Source organism: Siphateles boraxobius, unplaced genomic scaffold, assembly GCF_051911475.1.
Source record: "Siphateles boraxobius isolate OS27281-9 unplaced genomic scaffold, OSU_SipBor_1 12, whole genome shotgun sequence".
In the NCBI taxonomy this organism is placed as follows: Eukaryota; Metazoa; Chordata; class Actinopteri; order Cypriniformes; family Leuciscidae; genus Siphateles; species Siphateles boraxobius.
Genome location: NW_027508722.1, coordinates 29105927 through 29125128, shown reverse-complemented (window position 1 = coordinate 29125128; position 19202 = coordinate 29105927). Strand labels below are relative to the sequence as shown.

General features: G+C 36.1%; 1 protein-coding gene across 1 annotated transcript; it reads left to right on the top strand.

Moving 5' to 3' along the window:
- The first annotated feature begins 1741 nt into the window (after window positions 1-1741).
- Window positions 1742-19100, top strand: capn7 (calpain 7). The gene is made up of 21 exons (XM_077217613.1): window positions 1742-2210; window positions 2378-2486; window positions 3541-3698; window positions 4469-4536; window positions 4631-4837; window positions 5266-5352; window positions 6765-6891; window positions 7075-7160; window positions 7399-7492; window positions 7620-7766; window positions 8499-8605; window positions 9911-10031; window positions 10127-10271; window positions 10351-10450; window positions 11545-11680; window positions 11768-11843; window positions 11936-12081; window positions 12168-12230; window positions 12360-12490; window positions 13645-13737; window positions 18078-19100. Exons 1-21 carry the CDS (start codon window positions 2109-2111, stop codon window positions 18220-18222), a joined length of 2448 nt encoding a protein of 815 aa, XP_077073728.1. The 5' UTR covers window positions 1742-2108; the 3' UTR covers window positions 18223-19100.
- Window positions 19101-19202: the final 102 nt, after the last annotated feature.

Genomic DNA, 19202 nt, shown 5'->3' with positions numbered 1-19202 from the left:
ACGCTACCATAAATCATGGCATATTCGTTGTTGTATGTTCAAAAACATTTTCGTCCAGATTAGCTATACATTTTGTTTGGGGAGGCATCATCTAATAAATAAACACAGTACGCCTACACAGAATTTGGTTTATCAATATTTATGGGGCATAATTAACCCATAAGAACCCAATGTGACGTGGGTGTCACAAACACTGGTGATCATCTGAAAAGGTTTTTTTTTAAAGCATTATACCTCACTTTCAACCCAGGAAGTCCCTAAGGGACATTTAAGGTAAATATTTTGCATACCTGTATCTTAAACAGGTATGCAACATATGGTATAAAACACCATATTTATTTTTATTCAGTTTGCACATTTTCGAGTTGTGGAAAAATAATAAAAAAATGTATTTCTGGTTAAACCGTATACCTGAAAAGGTAGAATTTTGCAATGTTATTGCACTACATGCATGTTCAACATGTTGACCTCCAGTGTGAGGTAGTTATTTATTTTTATTCAGTTTGCATATTTTCGAGTTGTGAAAAAATAATCTAAAAAATTATTTCTGATTAAACCGTACATCGGAAAAGGTTACAGTTATGGTCACAGTTATGTGGTTTTGAAATATGTGGTAAAGCAAATACAATGCAAAAACTAATACTTCTGAAAAAGTTTTTATTTTATTTATCTTCCCAGAAAAGATATAATTTTGAAAATGTTGTGGAAAAGAAAATAAACAAAAAAATGTTATTTAGCATGAAAAATTACTAAATTTATTTTATTTTTCCAAAAGAGAAATAAAAGCCCAATGTGACATATATGTAACATAAAAAAATTATCATAAACGCCCAATGTGACATATATGTAACATTACAGATCTTTGACAAGGAGTGGTTTCATTTTAAAAAACCACAGCAGAAACATGTTTTAAGTGGTCCATTTAGTCTGTTTTATATGCCCCATAATTTTCCTATAAGGGGAAATTGGTCCGGGTTCTTAAATGACTTGCACGTCCATGTCTAATTTTATTTTTCAACAGCTACAACATGAGCTTAATATTTCCAGTCAGGGGGAATTTTTAATAATTACGAGAATAATTCCAGCAGACTGCATTTCTGGGCAAGAGTGGTGGATTTTCCCACACTCTGCTTCGCGAATCAGGTTGATGTTCGATTCGTAAAATAATTGTTCTTTGTATCGGATCTTTTCGCTGGATTTGCTTTAGAAAAGCACGAATTGTTCACGAATCGGAATGAACGTTTTGTTCACAAGTCTGAGTGTAGTGGTCTTCTCGAATTAACAAAAAACTCGTTGAAATAACAATAATTTTTGGTCAAACATGTCCTTTTCGTTAGAAGCAAAGAAGCAACAAATGAGCCGGGGCCTGGACAATATAGTGAAAGCGCCGAGTGAACCGATTTTGAGACTATACTGTGCAAAATGTTTTTTGTATCGTTTATTATAAATATTATAAATTATATTTATTTTCAAAATTACTTTCTTTTTCAAAAAGGGTCTGTGTCCCCTTCTCGGTGAAAATCACCAGTTTTTTTATTTTTATATTTTTTATCGTAGCCTACTGCTGTCACCAGTGCGATAAAAAAATAATAAACTCGATAAGATGTGTTTTAGACCAGATAACATGTAATATTAGTGGTAGAGGTCTGATGTAAGGCACCGCTTAATTAATGAAATATTAATTGTCTTTTCGAACCGGTTCTTTGAAATGAACAATTTGGAGGAACCGATTCGCGGAAATGAGTTGGACGGCGGCCGCGCTGAAAGCGAATGACGTGTCGTGACAACAGCAGGACACGCCCAACGCATCCGGAAGTACTGCGGGCTTAAGCATTTGTTTTGCTGTCATAATAGCAAGTTAAAGTGTTACGTGTTCACACGTATGGTTCACACCTTATTTAGAGTAACTAAGTTTGAAAGATCCTATAAATCAATATTTTTCAGTCTTGCCTCATTTTATTTCGGAGTTGGAGGTTGGGAAGTTCACGTAACGAGAACAACTCAAGAAAGAAACGCAAATTCGCGGAGGAACAGTAGCCTATAATGAAGAACAGGATAAAATGATTTGTCATATAACGTTATCCGTTAAACTTCTTTAAACGTCAATCATGGATTGTACAGCTCTTGAACTCGATGCTGTTAAATTTGCTAAGTCAGCTGTACTGAATGATCAGCAGGGGAAATACAATGAAGCTGTCTTCTACTATAAGGTAAGCTTTCAAGCTCTCCTTTTTTGACATTGAAAGCTTGTTTAATGTAATATTTACTTTAATCTTTCTGAAAAGGCTCTATTCTTTAAGGTAAATGTCAACGCATTCCACACTATGGCAATTAAAGCTCCTAATTGATCATATTTTGTATTTTGGGTTCTGATAAGGAGGCTGCCCAAGCTCTCATCTATGCAGGAATGGCTGGATCCAAACTAGAGAATATTCAAGACAAGGTGAACGAGTACCTGGACAGAGTACAGACTCTACTCAGTGCCGGTCAGTTTACATCAACTAATACCAATACGACTCCATCAAAAAGCTGTGATACTCGGTATCAAGATTTACACCTTTTAAGTTGATCCTCCAGGGCTGAATTTTGTTTGTTGTTCTCTGTGGTCAACAAGAAAGTGAAACCTACTCCTCCCTATTGCAGAAGAAAACATGATGCTTGGTCATATGTTCCACAGCCCAACCTTTATAAAGCTTACATAGGTCATACCTTATTTGAAAGTGGTGTGACTAATGCAGCGCAGCAATTTGGGAATCACAAATTAATGCGTAATTCACAGCTAAATGTAATTCTCTTCCTTGTTCTGTTGTGTTATGTAATTTGAGAACAACATAATGTTTTTCTACATTAATGCTCTGTCATTACTCACCTTTAGGTTGTTCCAAAACTCTGACTTTCTTCAATGGAACAAAAAAGGAGGAATTGTACTGGTTACTCTTTTCCAGTCTATGAATGATGAATGGGCACTGGAGCTTTCAAGCTTCAAAATGACTGCGAAATCACCATAAAATTGTCATGAAAGTAACCTAAACAACATATGCTCTGTATTCCAAGTCTTCAGAAACCATATGTTTTGAATTTTAGAATTTGATATGATAGGATTAGTCTTCACTTCAAGTGAACTGTTAAACATTGCAACAGAATCATTGAGTCTGAGTTGAATTTGAGAACTCAGACCACTTTTGTGAACTGCATCAATGGATTCCTTAAAAAGATCATTAATTAATGCTAAAATGCTAAAGTTATCGTATGACTTCAGAAGGTTTGGAATATAGTACACAAGTCTTATGAATCACTTTATTGTGCTTTTGAATACTTTTTGAAGTTTCCATTCGTTGTAATTGCTTTGAAAAGAACGACCAGCACAGTTCTTTCTCCTTTAGTGTTCTGTTTTAGTGTTCTAGTACAGAAAGGAAGCCACATTAGTTTGTAACAGCATGAGGTTGAGTAAATAAAGGGACTGATTTTTGCATGAACTATTCCTGTAAGGCCTATCTCTTTTGGAACCCCTCAGTTAGCTGACTAAAACTCTGTGATCAGTTCAAGCACAGAGCAGTGACCCTCTGAAGAGTAAGCACCAGTTGGATCTGGAGAGGGCTTACTTTCTGGTGACACAGGCTTTTGAAGAGGATGAGAAGGAAAATGCGGACGAGGCCATTGAACTCTACACTCAGGCTGTGGAATTGTGCATTCAAGCGGTGAGTCGTCACATAAGGGGAAAACACTTACATTAGTATTCAAAAGTTTGAAAATTTAAGAAGTTAAAGAAATACTTTTGTTCAGCAAGGACACATTCATTTGTTAATAAATGACAGTTTATTACATTTATGATTCTACAAAAGATTTTTATTCCAAATAAATGTCCTTTTGAACTTCCCATTCATTAAAGAATCCTGAAAAACAAAAAATATCACAGCTTCAAAAATATTGAAAATTATTAGGGGAAAAAAACAACTGTTTTTAACATGGATAATAAGAAAGGTTTCTTGAGTACCATATCAGCATATTAGAATATTTTCTGAAGGGTCATGTGACACTCAAGTAATGAAGCTGAAAATTGAGCTTTGACATCACAAGAATAAATTACATTTTAAAATACATTCAAATAAATATGCTTTTTAAAATTGTAATAATATAGTATTAATATTATTACCCATTTGCTGTATTTTTGATCAACTAAACACAGTCTTGGTGAGCATAAGAGACAGTGAACATTAAAAACATAAAAAAAATCGTACCCCTAACTTTTGAACAGTAGTATAAAAATTGTACAAGTATACAGTGTTGACTCAGATACTACAGTAGCAGCAGTTCTAACGTAACCGTAGTCATTCTTTGCAACAGGTGGTGGTGTTAAGTTGTTTGTTCTGGTTTCATATCTCTGACTGGTGCTTATATGGTCTCCTCTGGTAATTAGAAACGGAGCCGTAGCCTTGTAATCTTTGAACTCTTTCTCACTCCCAAACAGTCCAATGAGACGTCAGAACAGGCACTACAGGGGAAACTGAAGCAGCTTGCCCGCCAGGCCCTGGACAGGTGCTTCACACATTTGGAAATAGAATGATGTACAATCAGTATGATATACATTTTACCTATAATCCTTTGTTTTCATCTCTTTTTCCTCATCCAGGGCAGAGGGACTGAAAGACTCTCTTAGTAAATCAGCCAACCAGGACAAGCCCGTCTCCTCTGCATCCAAAGGCCCTGCTCAGGTGAGGCAGTTCTTCCCGCTAGGCCCAGACTTCTCCCTCCATGACAAATCTCAGCCGGTCCGAGCAGTGCAGTCCAGCGAGCCGCAGGGTCAGCGTTACACAGCGGAGGAGATCGAGGTGCTCAGGTAGGCTCAGAGCAAACATGATGTCAGATATTTATTAGCGGATCCTCATTTCCCCATCATCTTTACCTGGCATCTAACTAAAACTCACTAAAGTTAATCTTACAGAAGCACTACAAATGTAATTACACTGAAATTACTAAATGAATATCTATTTTTTTCCATACTGTACATTTATAGTGTTGTGATGCCTAAATGCACTTGTAGCATTTAGAATGATTTATTTTAGTTTTATTTGGACAAATTAGTATAGAAATTGTAATATTGGTTTTGATTTATTGGTTATCAGTCATAACATTATAACATAAAATTATTATTGGCTTATTAATATTAGCCACTTTTTTTTTTAGAATGATTTCAACATAATGCATGTTGACATTTTTGAAATTATAATCCGTTCTTTATTTTTCCTTTTTTCGTGTGTTTTTTAGAAAGACCTCCAAGATAAATGGAATTGAATATGTTCCATTCATGAGTGTTGACCTTAGGGAACGTTTTGCTTTTCCTGTTCCGTTCTCGTGAGTATTTATTTACATTCTTTGAGTGTCATTTTATAAATAATAAGTGCAGCTGGTTTCCTCACATGCCCTGGTATTTTGTATGCTGCAACAGCTGTATTTTCTTTAGCACTAACACTTACACTATGGCTCAAAAATTTGGGGTCAGTAAGATCATTTATTTATTCATTAAAAAAAAAAAAAAAATGTTATTCAGCAAGGACACGTTAACACCTTTGGTGCTGTTTGGTCATTTTTAACTGAAAAATTTTATGTTTTGTTAGAAGTTTTTACTTTATCGGAATGGTATCAAACTTGGTAAAGGTTTTGCCACTTGCTATGTGAACACACAAAAAAATGGACATGATTCGAAAAGGTTAAATGGTTCAGAAAAAAATAGTCACACTTGTTCGTGGTCAAAAATGACCGCATTGAAAATTAATAGGTGAATTTCATCTATTGGAAAAGTTTGATAGTGCGCCAAAACAAAATCTTACTGAAAGCTCATTTTATGAGATATGAACCTCAAATTTGGAACACAGCTTTTTAGATCTATGGGTTTTAGAGTAAAATGTGTTTTCGAAAGTTTAAACTTCATATAATCATTTAAATGGTATTTTTTGCATTTTTCATAACATTAAATGTAAAATTGTATAACTTTTTTCAAGTTCACTTTTGACCCTGCTTACGTCTATGCTCCAAAGCATTCAAGATTTATGACAGTTTAGGTCCATGCTCAAAAAGTAAATAAATACATTATAACTACTGCATAAATATAATTTAGTAACATAAAATTCCCTAAAAATACAAACAAAAATTAATAAAAAACATGATCAAACTAAAATATAGTACAATAATTTCATTTCATTTCAATTCAATAAAAAAACAATCTGTCATTTTTGATCGACACGAACAGTATCAGAGGGTTAAATTGATCAAAAGTGTCAGTAAAGACATTCATAAATCATAATGTTACAGAAGATTTCTATCTCAAATGAATGCTGTTCTTTTGAACCTTCAATTAATCAAAGAATGCTATAAAAATGTATCACAGTTTCCACAAAGATAATAAGCAGCACAACTATTTTCAACATTAATAATAATAATAATAAATGTTTCTTGAAAATCAAAACAGCATATTAGAATGATTTCTGAAGGATCATGTGACACTGAAGACTGGAGTAATGGCTGCTGAAAATTTAGCTTTCCCAGGAATAAATTACATTTTAAAATATATTCAAATATAAAACAGCTTGTTGTAATATTTAACAGAATTACTATTTTTACTGTATTTTCGATCAAATAAATGCAGCCTTGGTGAGCATAAGAGACTTAAAAATCTTACTGATCCCAACTTTTGAGTTGTCCGATAACAATGAGTGAAATGTGAAATAGTTAAAAGACCTCAGTGGCATGATTGTGTTTCCATATAGGGACAAATGTGGGAAACTGGCTCTGTCGCCGAAGCAAAAAGCCATATTCTCACGCTGGGTTCGTCCTGATGACATCTGCAATAACCCCACCATGATCTTCACTGTGTCCAGCTTCAGTATCAAGCAGGTCTCACTTTATGCATCACTGACTAGTTTGCTTCTTATTAAAACTTTGCTAATCTGTTAACTGGAAACAAATTAAAAAGTGATGGTTTTGCCTATTGTTTAAAGCAGTTTTGTCATTCAAAAAGCTCTTGTTGTTTGTAACTTTTAGCTTGCGTAATGTTGTTTTGTTTCCTCATGCTTGCAGACAGTTGTGTCAGACTGTTCCTTCGTTGCCTCATTGGCCATCAGTGCAGCATATGAGAGACGCTACAGCAAAAAGTTAATCACAAGGTACAGCGATATTTACACTAATAGTGTGACTCATGTGTTACTGAAATCCTTGCATTATCAGGCTGTTTTTTGGATGGCTCATGGACTGAATCAAGCTTGTGAATGTCTGGTGTCCTTAGCTGAAATGTAAAAAATGTCCTGAACAAATGTCCTGTAATTTTAATGAATTATAACAAGTATATAATTCAATGGGGGTACCCATAATGATATAAAAATGTCTATTTGTGTTTGTATGTAGCATCATCTTCCCACAGAACAGGAAAGGAGAGCCAGAGTACAACCCCTGTGGGAAGTACATGGTGAAGCTGCACATCAACGGTGTCCCGAGAAAGGTACTTAACGTCTCTAAGCTCCGCCTCCTTCAATAAACTACCATTTATCTGTTGCCTTCATCATTGTTTGAAGATAAACAAGTTCTTGAGACTATTGTAATAGTTCAGGTGCGTGTTCCTCTGTCAGGTGATCATTGATGATTTCCTACCCGTGGACCACAACGGTGAGCTGCTTTGTTCCTATTCCAGTAATCGCAACGAACTTTGGGTGTCACTCATTGAGAAGGCCTACATGAAGGTCATGGGAGGATATGATTTCCCAGGCTCCAACTCTGTGAGTTGCACTTCAGATTTAGATGCTGCTCTAAACAAAACATTTATGTGACCATGTCTTTATTACTCACAAAGGCTGCTTTTATTTGATCAAAAATAGTGTTAAAACAGTAAATATTTTGAAATATTATTACAACTTAAAATAAATATATACTGTTTTCATATATTTTAAAAAGTAATTTATTCATTTTATAGCAATGCTGAATTTTCAGCATCATTTCTCCAGTCTTCAGTGTCACATGATCCTTCAGAAATAATTTAAAATATGCTGATTTTGTGTTCAAGAATCATTTCTTATTGTCAATGTTGAAAACAGGTGTGCTGCTTAATATTTTTGTGAAAAACCCTGATGCATTTTTTTCAGGTTTCTATGATAAATAAAAGGATAACAAAAATAACACCATTTATTCGAAATTGACATTTTTTATATTATTCTAAATGTCTTTACTGTGAATTTTTATGTTTAATGCAACCTTGCTGATTAAATGTGTTTATTTCTATCAAAACAAATCATACTGACCCCAAACATTTGAAGGGTGGTGTATACTGTTTTGTATAATTAAACACTAACAACACTTATTTACACTAAAAGCAATCCTTTTACATGCCATATGTGAATTTAGGCAGCAATTTAAAAAAAAATTATATTCTGCATTATTCTGAATTATTCCGCTTGGTGACACGTGATTTTTGTTGGTTTGTTTGTTTGTTTGTGTATGTTTTTTATTTGTAGAATATCGATTTACACGCTCTCACTGGCTGGATCCCAGAGCGTATTGCTATGCACTCAGACAATCAGTCCTTTAACAAAGACGACACTTTCCGCATGCTTTACCAGAGGTAAGCGCACACTCACAGTACACACGTCCATTGGTGTGGATTGATTTTTAGCCACTGTAAGGTCATATGTTCCTTTAGATTTTGTAGTATTTAGCTACTTCAGTACTTTACTGGCATTATTCAAATTGCATGTCTTGATTCTGTGCATAAATAGTTTGTAGTATATATTAACATTTTTAATTAGCTTTAATTTTTTAAATAATTTTTATTTTATATGTCTATTTAAAGGTACAATATAAAGAATTTTGTATCAAAATATCCAAAAAACACTTTCACAGTGTTATATATTTCTTGCGATTGTGTACTTCCATTATCCTAAATGTTTCCAAGAATTTGTTAATTCAGAGAAATTCACAATTTTAAAAAGTGCCCGTCCCTGTTCACTTGTCACCTTTCAATTACGTAAAATTTGCGTTATCTCTGGTTTCCGCTTGTACTGCCATGGCGACAGATGTGGACAACTGCGTAGTGCGTAACGTAATATTACGGATCAGGCAAACAGACTTTGGGACAAAAGGAGAACTAAAACGAGGATCAATATCAGCGTGGTGTTTTCGAGATGCCGAGAGCTCCACGTCCGCGACAAACTTCGACTTGACAGAGACGCTGCTCTTGCATGTACTTTATTAGACAGGTTAGCAAATGTACATAAAACAAATCAATGTTATATAGCTCAACATGATGAAATGTTAGAATATGATCAGTATGTTATTCTAATGTTGATCTAGATTACTGCTAGTCTCATACAGACAAACTAACACATAGAATAAAATGATAACTTTCAACACACTCAAATAAAACAAATAAACTGACCTGTGTGAGTAATGATTCAGAACTTGCGGGTAGTTCGGTAGAATAAAATGTTCTTATTCCTTTATATCTGGGGGACTCGTTTGCTGCTGATATCTGTCTCTCATTAGCAATCGCATCCTGCTTCTTCATACCACAGTAATGTTAAAAAAACATTAATGTTTTCACTCATCCATAAACATTATTTGATTCACCAGCTTGACAGCAAGTCCCATAATTCCGCTTATGCGTCATCAACCTACGCCATTGTTATTGTAAGAGGTTAGCGACCCCTAGCGCGAAAAATGTATTGTAGCTTTAACTTTATTTTTATTTAAGTTTTAGTTTAAATCATTTTAACTTATTTTATTTCAGTTAGTTGCCAATGCAACATTTCTATTTTCATTTAAGTTTTCGTCTAATATTTTTTCCGCTTATGCATTTCAGCTTTATTTCACTCACTGAAAATTGTTTTTTTAATTAGTTAACAATAACAATACTGATCTATTCTGGCAGGTTTCACAGAGGAGATGTTCTCGTCACCACGGCGACGGGGGTCATGACTGAGGAGGAGGGGGAGAAGTGGGGTTTAGTGCCCACACATGCTTACGCTGTTCTAGACATCAGGGAATTTAAGGTGACGCCCGTGACCCCTGGTCAATGTTAAAAATCTTCTGCTTAGAGAGGTTTCATGACAGCAAAAACATCATCATCTCCTTATTGTTCTCACAGGGTAAACGCTTTCTCCAGCTGAAGAACCCGTGGAGCCATCTCAGGTGGAAAGGTCGCTATTGCGAACGTGACGAAAAGAACTGGACACCAGATCTTCTCAAATACCTAAATTTTGACCCCAAAACTGCACAGAAGTTTGACAATGGTAAGCCAGTGCTTATCTAACAATGAAACAGAGACAAATGTTGTGAAAGGTCTTATTCACCTTTGTGTTTTTCTTTAAGGGGTGTTTTGGATCATCTGGGAAGACTTGTGCCAGTATTACGATGTCATCTACTTGAGCTGGAATCCAGCACTGTTCAAAGAATCCTCATGTATACAAAGGTCCGACTCCTTTTACATCATCAATAGTATTCTGTCAAAGTCTTTGGTGATAGGCTATGTTTAGACTGTGGGAAAAAGTGGCCCAAATATTTTTGCTCATATGTGACTCAGATCTGTTTTTTTTTTTTTTTATAAATATGGTCCATATATGGTCTTAGATCAGATACAGGTCTGGGGTTTTGCAGTGCGACCTCAGTCTGAACAGTCATATCGAAATTCATGCGACTTTTACTCTGGAGTGACATTCATCACAATCCTACGCTGATAGGAGTCACTCCAAAGATTTTACATGTCACTAGTTCTTTGGTCACTAGGTAAATATGGAAGACCGCTACTAAGGTAGGTAGACAGTAGAGGGGCAGTGAAGTGTTAGAAGTCCTAAGTATTATTTCGGCAGTTCTATACAAGCAAATCTTGAGGAATTGTATTGTAAATATTTAAATATTATCTTTGTCTTCATCTCAATCGCCTGTGCACGAATCGCCGGCCTCCACGGCACATCAGCTAAGAAATGAAGGAATAAACACTGAATTCAGTGGCCTTCCATATGACAGCGTGTCATTTTGTTATTGTTCTTTGTGTGTATGCAAGTCAGTTTGAGACTGTGATCAGTTCACACTCGAATCTATGGAAGCTTCTTTCCACTACAAAATAAAAAGGGTAATTGCGAATTTGATCTCTTTTTTTTAAATCTCAGAATTATGACCTTATATTTCTTAATTCGGACTTTATAACTCGCATATTCAAGTTTATGTGTAACAATTGCGAGAAAAAAGGCATTCTTTCCATCAATTAAAAAAAAGGCAATTGCGACTTTTTCACTTTCAAATTTGACTTTTTCTTGCAATTGCAAGTTTATATCTCACTATACTGAAAAAAAAGTCAGAATTGTGATTACCTTTTTTTTTTTATTGATGGAAAGGCAGAAACAAGCTAGCATACAAATCTGATATTGACCACATTTAAAAGATAATGTGAACAGCCGAACAACAACAAAATTAGATCTGAGCAAAAAAATCTAAACTGAGAATAAGTCTTAGACTTAGTCATTTTATCAGATAATTACAAAATATATGTGCATTATTCTATTGCAGTAGCTGGGATGGCAAACAGGGACCTGTGAAGGACGTCTACAGTTTGGCCAATAACCCTCAGTACAAGCTGGAGGTGCAGTGTCCTCAAGGGGGCGCTGCAGTATGGGTGCTACTCACCAGACACATCACTGACAAGGTAAAACCACAGATTAAAGTGCAGTGCACTACAATCAGATTGAGAGTACTAGTTCTTACGATGTTCTTACTTTCTCATTCGCTCAAGGATGACTTTGCTCAAAATCGGGAGTTTATTACTTTAGTAGTTTACAAGACCGATGGAAAGAAAGTCTATTATCCAGGTAAAATTAGACACTGCAGAAATTGTGTATATCTGATTTCTTTATAGTTCATTACTTACATTTTGTGTGCCCTGGTTTGTGTTTTTCTGAAGCTGAACCTCCTCCCTACATTGATGGCATCAGGATCAACAGCCCTCACTACTTAACCAAGATCAAACTCACTAGTCCTGGAACTCACACCTTTACACTGGTGGTCTCTCAGTATGAGAAACAAAACACCATCAACTACACACTAAGGGTAAGACACATTCGAGTGTGATGGTTTTTATTGTCATATTAATTGAATCCTATTATTAAATGCTGTCATTAATATGCCCTTTCCAGGTGTACTCGGTATGCAAGTTTAATTTCTCCAAAATCCCAACACCCTTCACCCACACTAAAAGAGTGAGTTCAAACTTCTACTATCACGTTTTATAGTGTTTGTGGTGGTGGTGGCTGTGGCGGTGGTGGTTATTGTTGGAAGCTATTTCCAGATTGTTTTTAACATATCTCTTTGATGCTGTTAATGTATAGATAAATGGCCAGTGGAAGGGGGCCAGTGCAGGAGGTTGTGGAAACTACAAAGATAGCTTCATTAACAACCCTATTTACCAGTTCAACATGGAGAAAACAGGCCCTCTGCTCATCGAACTCCGTGGATCAAGGTCAGACTGCTTGTTATTTTACTCCACACCACCAGAGGGCACATTTCCCTTGTTTCTTTACATTTCAAAGTAACAGTGGTACCCCTAAAATAATCGTGATAAATGTATGTCCCTTGACACCTGACCATGAAAAATATGATCTGAAGGCTTTTATCATTTAAGAATTTTTTTTATTTTTAAATATGTAATTTTCTTCATTTCCATAAAGGTTTGCTCTGATTAGGACGGTGTGTCCTGCATAGGTTATGTTAGCTTAGATAACTAAGCAAGCTGAACACTCAAAGACAAAGATTGTGATTCTGTTTTAGAATGTGATCTTTTTGTACGCTACCATTCAAAAGTTTGGGGTCAGTAAGAGTTTAATACTTTTATTTAGCAGTGATGCATTAAATTGATCAAAAACAATAAGTTTTTGTATAAAAGGATATAAAAGTATAATCTTTCAAATAAATGCTGTTCTTTTGAACTTTTTTTTTAATCAAAGAATCCACAAAAATATTGAGTAGCACAACTCTTTTCAACATCGAAAATAATAAGAAATGTTTTTGAGCATCAGATGGCATATTAGAATGATTTCTGAAGGAACATGTGACACTGAAGCGACTGGAGTAATGACTGATGAAAATTCAGCTTTACCATCACATGAGTAAATTACATTTTAAAATATATTCAAACATATTTAAATTGTAATTATATTTTACAATATTACTCTTTTTACTGTATTTTTGATTAAATAAATGCAGCCTTGGTGAGCATCATAGATTTCTTTCAAAAACATTAAGAAAATCTTACCGAACCCAAACTTTCTAACGCATAGTGTATATATTTAATGAAATGCAATATGTGATAATATAAAAGTTATTAATGGCTGTATTTTGTTTAATAAAATGACTGTAAAGATAAATTGCCATAACATGCCCCAAAAAAGTTAATTTTGCCATAAGAAGGGGGTAAGATTTCACGGGCTGTCAGATTACCCTTGACACCAGTATTTAAAGGGCCGTCCTCTGTAATCACTCCTTCATGGAAGAAACACCTACGCATATTCAGAACCCTTCTGTCTTTGAGTGTGAAAGTGTGTTCTCAGTGATGTGAGGATGCATGATGTAGCGTGATGTCTGTGAATATAAACGAGTTTGGCTTTCTCACTGCAGGCAGTACAGTGTGGGCTTTGAGGTGGTGACCGTTTCTACTGCAGGGGATGCTGGATCATCAGGCTCTCAAAAGAGGGGCAGTGGAGATTACCGGTAAAGAAATACTCTCTTTGTGATGAAGAAAACTAGATGCCTATTTTATTGCTTTAAAGATAATTACAATGTCTGAAATCCTGTGTCCATTTCCACTCTCCCATATTAGGCACACTGGCTGTGTTAGAGATGGAATGCTAGTGTACTGCTTTTTGCATACTCTTAAATACTGCCTTTAATGCTTTTAGAATTAGTGTGTAACAGTGGGCATTACGCATTAAATTTCAATGAGTAGATTATGCTTTTCCAAATAATACCTTTTTATGTAGTGTGTAGTGTAGCTGTTTGTGAATGGTAAAGGTCTGCAAAGTTTCAACGATCAAAGTTTTACCAATAGAAAGAACCGATTCTGAAATTCCTGAACGAGTCGTCAGTAATTCCAGTCTTACTTCCTGCACGAACCTACGTAGGTGTAACAAATTTGAATAATGACTACCCATGAACAACATCTACTTTGACCCTCAAACACTGCAGCTGAGGCCTGGAAGAGTTTGATTTGTGATGTCGGAGATTAAATTCAGAAATGGTAATAGCCGCTTCATTTCCGGCACACTCTGAAAGCGGTAGACCAATCAGAGCAGAGTAGGCTATTGGAAAGGTGGGGTATCCAACCTTAGAGAGACTGAAGGCTTGTTCGACTTGAACCGGCGCTGCACAGACCGATCGGTTGATGACATCAAAGTACCGCGAGAGCGATTAGAGAGCAGACGGCTCCTTATGCTTTTGAATCGCTCTCGCGGTACTTTGATGTCATCAACCGATCGGTCTGTGCAGCGCCGGTTCAAGTCGAACAAGCCTTGAATCTTAGTTGTTCTTAGTTGTATCATACAGATTTTAGATGCCCAGGCCCCCAAATAAAATGTTCCCTTTCAAGGAACCTCCCTTAAAATGTATCATTTTAATATTTGAGGTTGTAAAGATTTTTTTTATGTTCTTAATAAGTATTTTTATGCTCACCAAGGCTGTGTTTATTTAATAAAAATACAGTAAAAACAGGAATATTGTGAAATATTATTATATCAATACACTTATATAATATAATATCTGTGATTGCAAAAGCTGAATTTTCTGCAGCCATTACTTCCAGTGTCACATGATCCTTCAGAAATCATTTTTTTATGCTGATTTTAGAATTCTTTGATAAATAGGAAGTTTAAAAGAACAGCATTTTTTTACATATAGCTTTTTGTAACAATGTAAAAGTCTTGTATTCTTGCCGAATAAAAGTATTAATATCTTAAATAAATAAAAAAATTTGAACGGTAATTTATACATTTTTCGATACCCACATAGGAGCCTTGACCCATTTGGCACTCCCTTGGTATATTTTGGTATGCCTGCAGAAAAAGCATGCTATTATGAATACAGGCTGGTATATATTTATTTTAGCATACTAACAGTCAGCTGGCCTGTTTATATCCCTGTACGTGCATAGACAAAACTGCAAAACTGTGTAGATTTTTCCAATTTAGCATCAGCATGCAAATGCTTGAAAAGCACAGCCTTGTCTCACAAAGAAATCTAGGTCAGATATACAGTAGTTGATCATTTGTAAAATGGTCTTGTGACTGAGGAAAATGTTTAATGGTTTATCTATGAGGTGCCCCTAGGGACATTATTCAGAATTGCATGCACATACATGTACTTTTCCTCTCACATACACATATGAAACCAAATTCATTCACATACTATAGTGAAATGCTTTTACGAACACAACTGAAACGCTCTCATACATACAACTGAAAATATTACGCTCACACACACACAACTGAAATGCATACACACACACAACTGAAACACTCACACACACAACTGAAATGCTCTCATACATACAACTGAAAATATTACGCTCATACACACAACTGAAACACTCACACACACACAACTGAAATGCTCACACACACACAACTGAAATGCTCTCACATACACAACTGAAATGCTCTCATACATACAACTGAAAATATTACGCTCATACACACAACTGAAACACTCACACACACACAACTGAAATGCTCACACACACACAACTGAAATGCTCTCACATACACAACTGAAATGCTCACACACACACAACTGAAATGCTCTCACACACACAACTGAAATGCTCACACACACACAACTGAAATGCTCACACACATTCAAGTGAAATGCTTTTACAAACACAACTGAAACGCTCTCACTCACACAACTGAAAAGCATTTCAGTATGTTGTATGCAAGCATTTCAGTATGTTGTATGCAAGCATTTCAGTATGTTGTATGCATGCATTTCAGTTGAAACGGAAGGTGGTTAAAGTCCCCACTCCAGTCCAGTTGGTGGCAGTAGTGCACCTCAAGACGAAGAACTAGAAGCTGTTGAAAGAAGGCATAGTACAAAAGCGCGCCTTTCACAATACAAGCGACCGAAGTTGACCGTTCGTTCCTATGGTTCGTTCGCCCGCCAATCGCGCTACACCAGCGGTTCTCGAAGTGTGTGGCGCGCCCCACTGGTGGGGAATAGAGACGTGACAGGTGGCGCGCACCAAACGGGAGGAAATTTTCCTTTATATGCTCTTTATTCGTTGATGGCGAGTCCGCATCGTCAACTTCATCTTTGCAGCAACACAGAAAACACCAGTTTATTAATAAACAATTAAATGTCTCCTTGCTATTTTTTATACATTCATAATCATTACTTTTGCCGGTTCTTTGTGGCAAGCTTTATGCGTGAGCTTGAGTGCGGCAATATAACGCTCATTATCCTGTATAGCCTATTTAAGTAATTAAATTAATATAATGGGGCGATTTGTCCACTAACGGCTTAAATGAACAGCTACTAGTCGACTAGAAAAAAACTTTAGTCGGAGACAGCCCTTATTCCACATATTTTCGAGCCAGCAGAACATTCTGGATTGCGCGCGCGACCCTGAGCGGAATGAGCGAGCGGAGGAATATTCAGAAATGCGCTCTCTCTCTCCGCTCACATGCTCTAATCGGAACAAAGGAATATTAAAATAATTAATTATTAGTTTATATCTTATACACTGCACATCATTTTAATCCCATATCAAATGTTATGTCTATTTTAATATGTGTAATATATACTTTTTTTTTTTATTTCACGTTTTTAAGTAGCCTACAATATTATGTTAGTCCACATCCCCCAACCAGGGGATGCTATGACGAGTGGCACTTTTATTTATTTTCTATTTTTGAACTTGATACAAATTTTGACACAGCTGCACTTTTATTTTCTTTATTTTTGAACTTGCTGTTATTTGATGTAGATAGTTAATTTGTATTTAGATACAACTTGTTACTATACTGATACTACTTGTTACTTCAATAAATTTAAACATTTTAAGATTGTTGCTTATTTCATTATCATTGGGGCGGAACAATTTCAGTTGTGTGTGTGAGAGCATTTCAGTTGTGTGTGAGAGCATTTCAGTTGTGTGTGTGTGAGCATTTCAGTTGTGTGTGTGAGAGCATTTCAGTTGTGTGTGTGAGAGCATTTCAGTTGTGTGTGTGAGAGCATTTCAGTTGTGTGTGTGAGCATTTCAGTTGTGTGTGTGAGAGCATTTCAGTTGTGTGTGTGAGCATTTCAGTTGTATGTGTGAGAGCATTTCAGTTGTGTGTGTGAGAGCATGTCAGTTGTGTGTGTGAGAGCATGTCAGTTGTGTGTGTGTGAGCATTTCAGTTGTGTGTGTGAGAGCATGTCAGTTGTGTGTGTGTGTGAGCATTTCAGTTGTGTGTGTGAGAGCATGTCAGTTGTGTGTGTGAGCATTTCAGTTGTGTGTGAGAGCATTTCAGTTGTGTGTGTGTGAGCATTTCAGTTGTGTATGTGAGAGCATTTCAGTTGTGTGTGTGAGCATTTCAGTTGTGTGTGTGTGAGTGTTTCAGTTGTGTGTGTGAGCGTAATATTTTCAGTTGTATGTATGATAGCATTTCAGTTGTGTGTGTGTGAGCGTTTCAGTTGTGTGTGTGTGAGCATTTCAGTTGTGTGTGTGCGCGTAATAATTTCAGTTGTATGTATGAGAGCGTTTCAGTTGTGTTTGTAAAAGCATTTCACTTGTATGTGTGTGAGCATTTCACTATAGTATGTGAATGAATTTGGTTTCATATGTGTATGTGAGAGGAAAAGTACATGTATGTGCATGCAATTCTGAATAATGTCCCTCGGGGCACCTCATATTTATCCACCATCTCATCTTGATAGCAGTAGCATGGTTGTTAGCTTTGTTGATGGCCTGCATAAGAAGTTCAAAGAATAAGGCGCATTTATAATGTGTACTCTAAAATCGATTCAAAATGGTTCATTATCCTACCTTATGTAACAGAATCTGATCTCTTTATCCTCAGATGCGGTTTCTGTTATATGGATGTTGAGAACTTCCCTGCTGGGATTTACAATGTCATCCCCACTACCTTCCTGCCCAAACAAGAAGGCCCATTTTTCCTGGACTTCAGCAGTGTCACTCCACTGCGTGTTTCTCAGCTGCAATAAATGCTCGAGATTACCGGCTCACCGGATTGTTCTGCAGACTGAACAGACACTGAAGATGCTTTAGCCAGCGCTTAATGCTCCGAACGGCACAAACACTCTCTCTTACCAAAATAAATAATCCCCACCCACAGATGGTACCTTACATAGTGCCATGTTTGTCATGCTAGTGTGTGATAGATAGCGTACGACTGCTTATGACCAGTGCCATGCTCAGAGGAAGTGTGTTCAATCAGCCAAAACTACACTCCTCTTACAGTAGTTCTGCAGTCCAAAGGTTCATTCAAAAACAATCATGTGGGTGTACACTTGAACTGCAATGACTGTTTTCACTCAGGAGACTTGCATTAAAGCAAGGCTGTATATTAATGATGTCTGATGATAGATCAGAGGGATATGTTTTGTGTTCATACTAAGGGCTCTTCCTCTGGTCTGTTTGCTTATGTCAAGGTAGAAAGACTCAGTTGTAGGGCTTTTCAATGAGTGCACTTTTATCAAAAAAAGGAAGAAAGAGAGCGAGATATGCATCTATCTAAAGCATAATGTTTTGGGGTTTTTTTAGCTTCCCCCACTGCCCATCATGCGCATCAATTGTCAACTTGAATTGTTTTTCAGTCACTATCTACCAGCACAGTACTGAATGTTTACAGAACATTATTACAATGACCTGGATGTTCTTACATTATAAAGGGACATGCATGATTGTGGATGGTGTTCCGTATTGGGTATTGTACAAATGCTTAAAGTACTTCCGTCTAACATGCTTTTTGATTTATGTTCATCTGCTCTGATGTATTTATTTGCTGAGATTAAAATTAGGGTGTACATGTCATCAGACATACCATTTTTATAAAATAATTACCTTGGTGACTTTACAAAAACAAGTTTTTTTTATTATATAACAACTACTTTTTACAGTATTTATTATTCTTGGTTAATTTTTAGATATTTACCTTTACTTTTTGTCACACCTTCCAATGGCC

Excerpts from the sequence above, each read along its gene's own strand:
- capn7 (XM_077217613.1), top strand. The coding sequence starts at position 2,109 with ATGGATTGTACAGCTCTTGAACTCGATGCTGTTAAATTTGCTAAGTCA. Across the intron at positions 11,844-11,935 it reads AAAGAAAGTCTATTATCCAG|CTGAACCTCCTCCCTACATT; the intron begins GTAAAATTAGAC and ends GTTTTTCTGAAG. Across the intron at positions 12,491-13,644 it reads ATCGAACTCCGTGGATCAAG|GCAGTACAGTGTGGGCTTTG; the intron begins GTCAGACTGCTT and ends TTCTCACTGCAG.